This window comes from Zonotrichia leucophrys, chromosome 12 (genome assembly GCF_028769735.1).
Source record: "Zonotrichia leucophrys gambelii isolate GWCS_2022_RI chromosome 12, RI_Zleu_2.0, whole genome shotgun sequence".
Taxonomy (NCBI): domain Eukaryota; kingdom Metazoa; phylum Chordata; class Aves; order Passeriformes; family Passerellidae; genus Zonotrichia; species Zonotrichia leucophrys.
Window position 1 is genome coordinate 10755331 of NC_088182.1, and position 12920 is coordinate 10768250.

The 12920-nt window shown below is 44.6% G+C and overlaps 1 protein-coding gene across 2 annotated transcripts in view; it reads right to left on the reverse strand.

Moving 5' to 3' along the window:
* Positions 1 to 463: 463 nt before the first annotated feature.
* The window catches only part of CHCHD6 (coiled-coil-helix-coiled-coil-helix domain containing 6), a 108722-nt gene continuing 96265 nt past the window's right edge, over positions 464 to 12920 (reverse strand). For both annotated transcript variants that reach the window (XM_064724130.1, XM_064724131.1), the window contains one exon: positions 464 to 1012. In XM_064724130.1, coding sequence (XP_064580200.1) covers positions 989 to 1012 — 24 coding nt within the window. In that variant the 3' untranslated portion in view covers positions 464 to 988. The remainder of the gene's footprint in view (positions 1013 to 12920) is intronic.

The following is a 12920-nucleotide window of genomic DNA, read 5'->3' on the forward strand; positions in this document are numbered from 1 at the left end:
CTCCCCTGGATTGCTGACAGGCCTTTTGCAATTCTGCCACACCTACCTCTAGGAGAATAAGATTCCAGAGGCATCCAGCATCCTCCATTCCTCATGCAGCAAGGAGAGGGCTCAACACAGAGCACAAGGATGAAAGGGACAGTGGTTTATGGCAGACACAGCAGGAACTGCACACAAGAGCTTGTGAAAAGAAACAAAATTTGGGCTCTGCAGGCAAAGGTTTTTCCAGTATGATTCCACACTACCAGTTCCCTTCAGGCAGGACTTTGTAACCAAGTACTTTCAAATAAGGCAGTCAACCTGGGACCAAAATGAACAAGTTTTGTGATTTATAAACTGTGAAAATACTGCTATTGAAATACTGCTATTCCTCACACTCATTTGGAGTTTTTGTTGGCATTGGCAATAGGCAGAAAACAGCAGTTGACAAACTCATGGGACTGAAATATCTCACAGCACACAGTGACTGTTAAACACTTTATTGTTTAGGAGGGAACCCTGGAAGGGAAGGAATGTGCCTGCTGGTGTAACCAATGGGAGCATGCTAGGAACAGTTAATCCTAACAAGCTACTCAGGGTTACTTCCAAATACTTGGGACCTCTTTCTCCAGAGCAAACAGACACAACAGCTCATGAAACTCAGATGTAGGTTGGTGAAACTGAAGTTAGAGCTGGATGAACCAGGCTTGTGTTGGAGCAAGACCCTAAGCTATGAGCTATTCTGGAAGCACCTGGGGCCAACACAATTCTTTACATTGCAAAACAATGAAAGGAACCTATAGCATCCCCTGCTCCTGGGACCCTTCTCCCACCCCCAAGGAACATCCACTGAGACTGATACATGCAGGCATTAGAAGAGGAATCATGTTGTATTGTCTTGGTGATGGAGGGCAGAAGGCACTGGTTTTGGTCAGTGTCTGTCCAGAAGGATGCTGGAGCTTCCAAGGGTGTCCGTGGTCTCTGTCCTCTGCTCTTTGGCAGATGATGTTTATCCAGAATTAACTAACAGCTCCTGGAGAAAAAAGGAGACAAAAGGAAAAGGCAGTAAGTTAATTATGCAGTTGTTGACATGGGAATGTTAACATCAGAAATGAAAGAGTAGCACTGGCAGGGTGAAAATCCCTCAGAAAAACCTTCAGCTTTCACCTACTGTAAAACACAAGATATTCAAGGGGAGAGGAGTGTGGAAGCAAGAAAGCAGCTCATGATACCAAACATAAGGCTCAGTCTGTGATCAAGAGCACATGGTCAGTTGCAACAATGAGGATTGTAAATCCACTGGCCTACAGTGGGACAGAACAGCTGTGACTTCAGGTAAGCCTTGGAGCAGTGAGTAAGCACAACCCCACACTAAGTCCTGCCTCAGCACAGGAGGACATAGGAGCACTTTGATTAGCTGCCATCAAACACACACACACACACACACACACATATGCTCCCCATTCTCCCACCCTGGAACAGGATCAATATAAGACCACCAGAGAAGTGAGAAGAAGAAAGATGGGGACCCAGAGACCACCCTAACTCCTGACGTATCTGACAGTCTTTATTCTATTAAGACCCAAGCCTTCCCAAAATTCAAAGCAAAATCACATCTGCTTTGTCCCCACAGAAACCTTCTAAGCAGTACCTCCTCAGATCCTGCAGGTATCTGCATATGAGCTGTGAACTTCTGAAGGCTATTTTAAGACAAAAAGCTTCAAATTAGGAAGTTTTTAGGATGGAGATTGCAAAGTCTGCTGTGATCTCTTCCTATTTTTATCTTATGGCATCAATCGAGTCAAAGAAATCAACAATGCCATCAGCAGTGGATGACAACACACATGACACCAGCTGTAGCACCTCTCCCTCTGAGGATCTGAGAAATCAGTGCTGGATCCCAATGTGGGCAATCAGCTCTCCTGCAGCAGCAGTGGCAGGGCTGTGTCAGTGCTCAGGAACAGCAGGATCAGAGGGTAAGCCCACCCACAGGCTACTTCATTCTCATGCTCTGGATATGTGCAGGTGCCTTTTTTTGGGAGAGCAGACACTGCTGATCCATGTTAAGAGGACCCAGCTAAAGCCAACCAGAGAAAGATAAATGAACACCTCACTGCATACAGTCTCATTGCCCATTTTTATTAGGGCTGTATTTGAGCTCAGTTCCAGATATTTGCCTTTCTGAGGAGAGGAGCTGAGCTTTCTTGAGTGTGAATCAGAATGGAAAACATCACAAAATAATGATGCTAGCATGCTTGGCACTGTCTGTCAGAAGGTGAGGATGTCATTTGGGCTGCTTGTGCACAGCAGGCTGATATTGGCTGACACATGGCCAACGTAGACTGAAAATGCTGGCCTTGAATTTCCAAAGACAGCCCCATCTCTGACAACAATGAACTGGAAAAGCTTCAAAGAACTCAAGAATAAAGAGAAAATTGTACACCAAATTATTTAGACAAAGGTTATGCAGAAATCTGACAAATGAACCATCAATAATACTCCACTGACTCTAATTTCCCAGGTAATTTTTCTCATCATTAGTGACTTAAAAGTTATGCACAGAGCAATATATTTTAAAAACTCCAATAGCACTCACTGAAATTGCAATGAATGAAGCAGTAACAACTCACGATCAATTTTGCAATGAAGTAATTTACTGTATTCACATTGTAACACTTCAGTAAAGTGTCCAGGAATGCTACATTTTGTGAAAAAAAGAAAACAAACCAAAATCACTTCTGTGCCTACTCTGTGGTTAACCCTTCTGGAAGACAGTAAAACCTCTCTTTTTAAACACTTTTGAAGAATATCAGAGTTGCACAATTTCATGTTCAAAATCATAACTACATATTTCAACCTCTTCTAGTTGCAGGTATTTCTACCCATGGCAGGGGTCTGGAAATAGATGATCTTTAAGGTCCCTTCCAGACGAAACCATTACATGATTCTATGATATTTTAACTTATTTCAGGAGAAAATGAAAACAGCCAGTTCTTAACCCCAATGAAGGCTTTCCACCCTAACCTACCCACATACCAGGTATGCATTGAGCTAGAGGCTCACAAACATTCCTTGTGCAAAAACATCAGGTTCCATCTCACTCTGGATGACTAAACCTCCTCAAAATCCTTTGCACAGTGAGCCTGGACCCAGAACTGATGGGCTGAGGGACACCCTAACTCTGAGACTAAACCCACTCTTTGCCCACCTAATTTTGGAGCCATGCCAGTGCAGACTTGGCACCCTTTCATTTTCTTCTAACCTGGAATCCTGTCTGCAAGATGCTATCAGGTTGCTACAGCACTTACCTCAAGCAGAAGGAGCCAGGAAAGGGAAGGAGAAGCTTTACCTCTTCTCCATGCCCTTATCATTGCATATGCACCAGACAGGGTGAACAGGCAACAAGCCCAGGCTTTGCAATCACTCTCTCACCAGACAGGATACTCCCAGTTAATGGACTTGAGGCTCAGACTGAAAAGTTTTGGTGCCTCCTCAAAAAATCACTGCCCCACAGTTGGCATTAGCTGGTCTCTGCTGCAGTCTTAGCAGAACAAGAAGTCAGTGATGAACAGCCTTGTAGAGTGCATCACACCCTCAGTCTGATAAGGGAAGAGAGCCCTTCTTGCATAGGGAGGGCAGGTTATTTTTAATGCCACTGCCAAGGCAATCCAGGTAGAGACCAGGTTCCAGTCTTGATGAGCTCCAGCCCAGCACCTCTACATATGAAAACAGTGTCCATGCAAAAGCAAATTCCTCATCAGCACAAACAGGGATGGCAATCTGTTCAGTCCTGACAGCAAGTCCAGCTGGAGGGCACACAGCACTTGTTTTCTTCCATGCCTCTCACAGCAAATGGGACCTTTGAGCCACTAACTCATGTCCTTCCACCACTGTGGCACCCTGCTCAGGAGCTAACTGCAGTCAAAATGAGCTGCTTAGCTGACACAGCCTGCCACCTTGCAGCCCCTGTGGGAAAGCCAGCAGCTCGCCAGTTCTGGTTCCAGTTGAGTGAGGAGAAAGGGCTGAGCTCTGCAAGTAGATCTGCTCCACAAATCACCCCTGCTGAGAAGGGAGTCCAGTCAATGCCCAACACAGTCCTTGTCCTCTAACAGAGCTGAGGCCTTGGGACCCAGCACTGGGGCAAGCAAGCTTCAGCAAGATTTTCTAATGCACCTGTTCCTCTGTCCTGTTCCTTGTTCCCAGTGCAGAAGCTCGGGGCTGCCTGGCGGATCTGCAGCATCCTCTCCACCTCCCCCAGTGCTGGCCAGCTCTGTGCCTCGGCTCTGGGCCTTGCTGGAGGCTCTCAGCCAACAAAGGAATCTCCCTCCTTGAAAAGCCAGACCCTGAAGAACTTCCTCCTTCACTGTTTGCCAGAGACACTGTTTGCCAAGCCTCAGCTGTGTTAAGGCATATTTATTTAACCAGCGTTAGTCTCACAGGGTAAACCCTGCAAGTTCCCTCCACCACATGCCCTGCCTTTGTTTTAACATCCCTTTAAGCAGTTGCACCACAGCACTCACACATATGGGCACTGTGCAGCTATGAAGAAATCAGAAAGCAGATCCCCATGATAAATGACTTGGTACATTTGGAGTGTCAGTGACAAAGTAGAAATTAATCTCCATAGTTCCTAGTTGCCTGCTGTGCGCAGGCAGCTCTCAACATCACAATACCTGTTGGCACACAGCAGACCTCAGCAACGTGACCACACAACTTTTTCATCTCAGTTAGTGTGGAAAGAGGCACAAACAAAATACAAAAATCCTGACCTGCCCTGAGATGGGTGTTCAAGGTCTTTACACTGGATGAGGCATTTGTTGCAGGGCTATTAGCACCCCAAAGCACTGCAAGGGACATTTGAGTCACTTTGGTTTGATGTATGCTGTAGGTATTTTTTGGTTATGTGCAATTTGTTCTGTTACACTCAGAGTATTGGCTATTTTGTGGAGCAGCTGTGCTGACTAATGGATCACAGCACTTCTGTGCCATATAGTTATTGCACAGAAAAGCCTCTCTGTCTCTCTCATCCTTCAGGAGTCCAACAGTTGCTGTCCTTGGGACTGGAATAAGGAGGGCCAGGAGCATGCCTGGCAACAACAAAAAACATTAATTCAAAAAGCTATGAAGAGAGTTTTGTTTTCCCTCTTCTCTGTACTGGTGTTAATAGTTTTGCAAAGCAGGCAAGTTCACCCAATGACTTCTTGGCTACTTCCCCAGATGGTGTCTTCAAAGTTGGCTTGACAGCAGAAAAGACGCTTTTCAGAAAACTCACCAGATGCTTTGTCAGAACACCCCAGAAAGTGCTTTCACATGGAAGTCTCCTGGTCTACATACCCCACCAACACAGTGCTAGGAACAGAAAGAGTCTTTCTGGTTTCCTCCTCCCTCTCCTTCGGCTCACAAGAGCCACTGCTTGCTTTGCTCTGCCTCGACACCTCCCCCTTGCTCTCCATCACCCGAATGCAAAGTTATTTACCAGCAGCACAACTAATCTCCAGCTGTTCTGAGACTCACCTGTTTGTTCATGCATTATAACATTGATTTCCTCCAGACAGTTGTTCTGATCATTGTTCTAACTTGCAGAGAGCTCCCGTCATTAGCCTTGCTTAACAGGAAATATTTTGCCACTGACTGGGCAGCTCTGCAGTCAGCAGACTGCACAAAAAAATCATCCTGGTTGGGGGGCTGCATCTCCCTGCTGAGCTGGTAACCCCAGACACCACAGCAGGAAACAAGCTCAGTGCTTTTGATTTTGGACATGTGCTAGAAAAGAGCGGGGCCAAGAGGAACAAACACAGCTCTGCAAAGGGCTGCTGCTGAAAGGATGAGTGTTAATTAATCCACATACAAACCCAGGGCAGTTTTTGCTCAATCGATGTTAATTGCATTTAATCTCATTCTTGCCATTAAGAAAAGCCACCGGGCCAGGCTGATGTTGCTAGCGCCTGACACGAAGATTCCACCCACGTTTGGGAGGCAAGGCAGGAGGAGAAAAGTAATGGAAAGAAAGGAATAACCCTTCCTCAACCCCTTCTGCATCACTGCACAATTTCATCAGGTCTGCTCCATTATTTAAACAATTTTTGTTTTCCACTAACATTACAGAGGAGCTCAAAGGATGAAAATCAGACATAGAGTATTTCACTGCTAGTTATTCTTGCTCTCCCAGGTACCAGCTTAGAGCTTTGCTAACCTGCACAGCTTCAGCTATTGTGCTTCTGTAAAGGATTGAGATACAGAAAATTGCTTATGTGAAGTGGTGTTTGCTTTTTAGTCCTGGGCTGATCCCAACAGACCTGGCAGCGCCCCTCAATGTGACCTACAACTGCTGACTGCCACCTTCCATCAGCTCTGCTGAAATCTTTCTCCTCACCTTGCTACTGAGCACAACCCCAGCATGCACCAAAGCACGCTGAAGCCTGTCTAACATAACACAAGCTAGTATTTGCTATTAAACAACCTCTGACCAAATTTGCCTTATAAAACAGAACATTTTTGAAGCCTGAACTTCCCAGGTAAACCAACAATGCACCCACCAGTGATCTGGCTCTGATCACAGTGGGTACTGTGTCTCTATCTGCCCAGCTACCTGCTTGGGAAATGGGAACAATCCTCTTGCCTCTGCAGGGATCAAGCCTGGGGACAGAGGAGCAGCTCTTGTAGCACAGGAAGCCCAAGGTGGCAGATTTCATGACTTCTGGCTTATTGCTTCTGTGAGAGCCTTGCGTTTTTCCAAATCAGTATCAAGAACAATAATAATCAAAGCCAGGCTCTGTCTGTGCCTTTCCCCCGTGGCAGCGCACAATGCTTGCCCAGAGCCAATGCTGCAGTTTATCATGGATTTTCTTTATCCCTCAACAAGTGTTAATCCCAATGCCTCTCGCTGCATGAAGTGGACATATCACAAGTGCCATGAAGGACTGGCTGAGTTTTAAGTGCTCTGAAATGGCTCCACTAGACTTGGTCAAGATTGCTTTAAAATCATTTCCCATTAGGACTGTGACCCTCTCTCTTTACAGCCAGTGTAATGACTGTGTCTCAGAGGAAGGTAATTACATCCCACTATCTGCACACATCAGAAACTGCACGCTCCAAACACTCCTGTGCCTTTCTGGACTGAGTGGTAGAAGGCAATGCAGGAGGCAAAGGAGATAACACTGGATGCCCCTCCATCCTGCAACTAGAGTCACCCCAAGTGTTTTGCAAGCTTGTAGATTAGCCCCTGGGAGGGATAAAGGGATCCAGAAGGTACAGAGTGTTTCTAAAGCAGAACAATGACAACTTGTACAATTCCAGCTCTGGTTTTGTGAGGATTAAAATGAACTTCACCCAACTGTGAATATCCGCTTCCAGAGCCAAAAGGAATGGAAAACCACTTACTGATGCAACAGCATTTCATTATTTCAAACTCTAAGCCCAACACTTCCAAAAATTAAGGAGAGGCAACAGTAGCATTATTTGCTGGGGGACATTGGCTGCAGGGGTTTAACTGCTGAACTGCCAAGCCATGCTCTGGGCACAATATAATGAAACAATAGACATAAATATTGGCAACTTCTCCATAACTGTCTATCCTTCTCTTGCTACCAGCCTCCAGAATAATCAGTGGGAAAATAAAAGGAAAAAATAACCCCAGAAGCCAAGAGACTTTGGATTAAGTTGTATAAATGACCTGTTACCTCCTTACACGAGAAAGAAAGAAATGCAATAAATACCTGCAAAGCCATCTCAGTATCCTGGATTAAATGGATTACAGAAATGGAAAGTACATGATGCAAGATGTTATAAAACAAGATGCCAGGGAAGTGCAGGAATTTGAATCAGGCTGGCAAATGATCCCTGCAGACTACTGAGGAAAATTAATAGAGAGAAGAGGTAGAGAAAGGACATGGTAAGAAGACTGACTGATGAACACCGTTGTTAGGACGTGTAAATTCAGGATGTCAGACTTCCTTTTAAATCTACTTCAGTCCTGGAACAAAAATAGCAAATCCTACAGTGCTAAAAAGCACTGGAAGTAGAAAAGTCAGATATGGCAAGCCTCATTTCAGGATAGGTTTCCCCTGTGCATCCCTCAAGATTGAAGTTTGTGACTTTAATTATTCCTGGAACATTGTGTATATAGGGATTCAATGCAGGGATTACTAGCAGCATCCTTGTTATAAGTGCCACTTCTTAAACAAATTACACTTCACTGGATGTCAGTAACATACACAAGAAAACAAATTAGATAAAGGCAGCAGGACAGCAATATACAGATCTGGTGCAAGGAAGTTTCACAAGGTCACCCAGAAAAAATAAAGGCGGTTATAACTTAAACTCCTAAAACATTTCTAATTCCCCAGTGTATTAAAGTTCCATGTGACCCAGACACAAAATCTTCAATACACCAGTGACTCCACACAACCTGAGACCAAGCCTAGCTGAGATGTGCTTAATTTGTGAAGAAATGCCATCAGGGAGCAGGTGGAGGAAGAGAGACACAGGAGATGGAGGGAGCAGCCCCAGGTGTCCTCCCAAATCCTAGGGAACATCCCATCCCATTCACTGGCTGTTCACAGCCCCACACAGACAGATGGGAGAAGCCAGGGAGAGAGGATGTAATTTTGTTTGGAGGCAAATATAGCAGCTCCTTGGCTGCAGGGCTTCTCCACAAGCTGATTCCAGATTTACATACTGCATTTTGTCTTTCCAGAACTCATCCCAGGATGTATTACTAACCTGCACTAGTTCTAATGAGCATGTAACTCCAGAAATTTTCATGAAGATGGAAGCACAGGAAAGTCCAGTCCTTGGGTAGAGTGCAAAGAAGAGCTGAAAACACTTCACCTCAGGTATGGCACTGCCTGTGCCTCTGAGACAGGCCCTCAATGGTTGTTTTTAAATTCTCAGACTGGGGAGTTCACCAGGGGCTTGCCAGTGTTATTAAACTCTGAAGTTTCTCTGTGCACTCCAGGAGGGTGAGCACTGCCTAGAGTGCACAAGCCAGTCCTAGGCTCTACTGTCAGTCACCTCCCAGCTTCTTGCAGCAGCTGAAATAAATCCCCATCTCAGTTTCCCTTTCTGTACCTAAGAGTAATGCCACTTACCAACCACACAGAGGTATGATAATTATTCACCAAGAGAAGATGCTAAAGAAATGCAAAAATTCAGTTCTCAAGGGATCCATTCCTCTGTACAATTTGCATTTATGCTTCAGAGGAAATCTGGTGCTTTATCTTGTTTCCTTCTGTCTTGCTTTAGCAGGCTCCTGCTCTGGATAAAGAGAATTCTTCTTTGGGTCAGGGTATCATGTGCGCATTTAAAGTATGGCTCAATCCTGCATAGTCGGGCTTCATACACCAAGAACAGAGGCAGGCAGAGACTTCTCCAGATATCCTTTTTCTATGACTAATTCTATTTTTGTTCAGTGATACAGAGAAATTCCACACAGAAGTATTATGAGCTTGACTGGCTTTATTTGTTTAACACTTCACATTTTCATTAAGCTGTTGCTACTCGGCAGCCAGTAATTTTATTTGTGTGATAGCTGTATTCATCTCACCCACATGGGTGTAGATGTCGCTCTCCTTTTCTTCTGGCTGAAGAGGCAAAAATCAGCAATGATAGTCAAGAGAAAACTGGGAATTCTCAGGTCTGTTTGCAGACAGATGTGAGATTTGACTCCTACCTGTTTTTGTGATACACCTACCAAACACTAGGGGCATCTACAAGTGAAATTAAATAGAGGAAAATAATTATTTTGCAAAACTATCCTCCCCTACCCAGGTACGAACCAGAAACTGAAATTATTTCAGCAGAATCAGCCCGTTTGACTCAGCACTGAACTCTCCTGCACCAGCAGCTTATTGCTGACTGAGCATTTACAGTATTTGAGTATCAGATTGTGAAGAATTAATTATATGTCTAACTGTTGCCAATTTTCAAGTATCTTGAAATATCTGGTCCCAGGAGCTGCAAGATCTGATTAGATCTCAAGGAAGAAAAGTCTGGTTGGCTGGCCCTCACCAAGCCCCAATTAGACAATCTTCTACCAAGTTCAGGCAACCAGACAGAATTAACAGCCCTTTTGAAATGTTAATGACTTGAACAGAGACAGTCAAATCACTGAGCCACACCTCTTGGCCAGAGGTTTCAGAAGTCAAGAAACACTAAACATTTCACTGTGCCACTCCCCTTTGACAAGATCAAGGAGTGGGAATTGTCGGGCAGGGAATGTGCAGCATGGATTGGAGAGCACTGGCTGTTCCTGCCGGGCATGACCCATGGATGGGGATGGAGAGGCTGCAACACATCGGGAGATGCTCGGCTGGGAGATCAGATGGAGATGCCCAACCACAGAAGGGGAAGCTGCAAGCTCAGCTGCCCTGAGCATGGCACTGCCACAGTCAGTCCCTGGGCAACAGGGATCTCCTCTGTAGCTGGCACCCAGCTCCACCAGTGCAATGAAGAGACCAGGAGATAAAATGTCCTACAACTGAACCGTGGGTCTGAGCTAATGAAGGGAATATGGTGAACGCAGGGAGATGCATCTTGATTTCTCAGTGTCTCCTCCTGTGTAAATTCCAAGTCTTTCTTTCAAGATTAAAAACCTTTACCTAGTGAAAAACAAGCTCAGCATTTCTCTAGCTCCACCCTGTCCCTATCCCTCTTCAGGACACCCCAGTAGAATACCAGATGCTGGAATAAGCCACAAAAGCCTTCTGAACAATTATCTCTTATTGCCTCCTCTGCAAATTTATAGTCCTGCATCAGTGTCAAGACACAGACCTGCTTCCATCTGTCTAAAACACATTCTTTACAGAGGACCTGAAGGTGGAATGTTTAACGTTAGCATTTGAAAACGTATTCAGAGACTGGAAAAGAAAGTGACGGTTTTTAAGTGTGTTGTTCAATTGTCTTGTGGATGCTGCTCAAGTGGAGGGAGAGCTTTGTATTTTTTTTATAATATGACAAATGATGCCAGTCCCATCTTGTAATTTTCCTCACTGTACAGCATGTCTGTTCATGATAGATACCAGTGCAGCTGCTTAGGTGTCCATTTATCTGCTCGGAAAGTATTGTGTGTTTGGAACCAACTCATCCTAAAACAGCAGCCCCAGAGGGTGAGAGAGGAAAAAAAGGGGAGTGGGGTGGGGGAGGAAGAGACAAGGGAGTTATGGACTGGGAACACATTCATGCTTCTCCTGTAAAGGTTCTGGAAAAAAGCAAGCATCATACTTAGTTTAAGCTACATCCTCTCTGCTCCCCTCCTAGACCATTCTTTTCTACTGTCACTCAACACCTCTTTACACTCTGCCCACAAAGACCTCACCACTAACATACATTTAATTCATAATTGCAACCAGTGGAAACAAAGCAAGCCCTCAGCTGCCTTCTACAAATCTGTGCCAGCACAGAGGAGCCTTCAGGTCACAACCTGTACAGTTTGCAGTTTAAGGGAACACTTTAAATAAAAACAAAAATGTAAAGGAAGGAGAGAGAGAAAAAAAAAACATGAAGAAAAAGGACAAAAAAGACAAAGAGTACTTATACTTTGTGTTTAAAGAGACTTTAAACAGGAACTTGCCAATTTTCTGTAACAAAGATTATAAGAAAATAAACTCAAATACTTCGTCCTTCTGCAGAGCCCTCTAAGCTGAATTTCACTCTCTGCAAAGTGGCCAATATAGAAAAAAGCTCATAAATCCCTCTGACGTAAGTAACTTCACATTACTCTTGGGGAAACAGAGGCAGAGACAGATTCATTAATCCAAGTAAATGAATCCATGAAGCACTCTGAATTTCTGAATCTCCATAATATCCCACACTAGAAACAGCACCCAGGGCCCAGCAATTTCCATGCCATGTTGCCCGGCACAAGCAAAGCAAGAGAGTTAAACAGATGAGAATGATTTTAGAAAGGACAAGTACAGTTTTTAACACACCTGCCCTAGCCATGTAGCAAAACCATCTTTTGTTACTTTAAACTACCTCTCATTGTTTCACTCACTGCATCATTAATGCCAAAGACCAAGGTCACATATGTAAGATGCTGCCTCAGAAACCTGCTGAGTAGCAGAGAGCTGCACAACCTGTCTGAACAGGTGGGTACAAATTCCTGTGGCTCAGCACTGTCAGGGTTAGCCCGCTGGTAATACTCCAGGCTAGCAAGGTTAGGGCTGCCTTAATCTGCCATCATTATTCTGCAGCCTGGGCATATCCTGAGAGGATCTTGCTACAGGCTGGTCCTCTGTCTCTGACTTACCAAGAACAGTTTCCATGTGTGCAAGGGGAAAGTGGGTCTTACAAAGCTGTTTACAAAGAACTTTATAAGATACTTGCATTAAAGAATTGTTAAAATCAGCACTGAATTAAAGACTTGATTTTTAAGACAAGGAGCTATTCCTTAAAAACGGTCTTTTTCTTTATTTTTTTTTTTTTGTGGAGTAGGGCTTTTTTGTTTTGAAAATAATAAAACTCCACATGTAAGAAGGTGTCAGATGAACTCAAATTGTGTCAGGTAGTTGTCATTACTGTGACTTAGAACTGGAACTTGCATTCAGGACGCTTTGTATTTATTGTCTCCCTAAATTTAAGTTGACAGAAAGAGTGTCTGCTCCTGCAGGTAGAAATCTGATTCCACCATCTCTTTTGAGCAGTCAGTCTCATTCTCACACGTAAATTCTCCTGAGTGAATTTGCTAACAGCTACCAATGATGACGCTGACCAAAGACCTCCAAGCACAAGGCTCTGAACTATGCAAACCAATTCTGGTGCTGCTGATGTGTGCCTGAGAAGAAAACAGTGTGCCTGCACACACACCCCCAGCTCAGCCAGCACGGGGAAGGATGGGCTGGTCACTTGATTTGCAGACAGCTTTTCCATTACTTACTGCAGCGTTCAAACAGCCAACCTGCTCCCCCTTTGTCTGCTCTGTGGTGGCCATTTCTCCTGAGCTG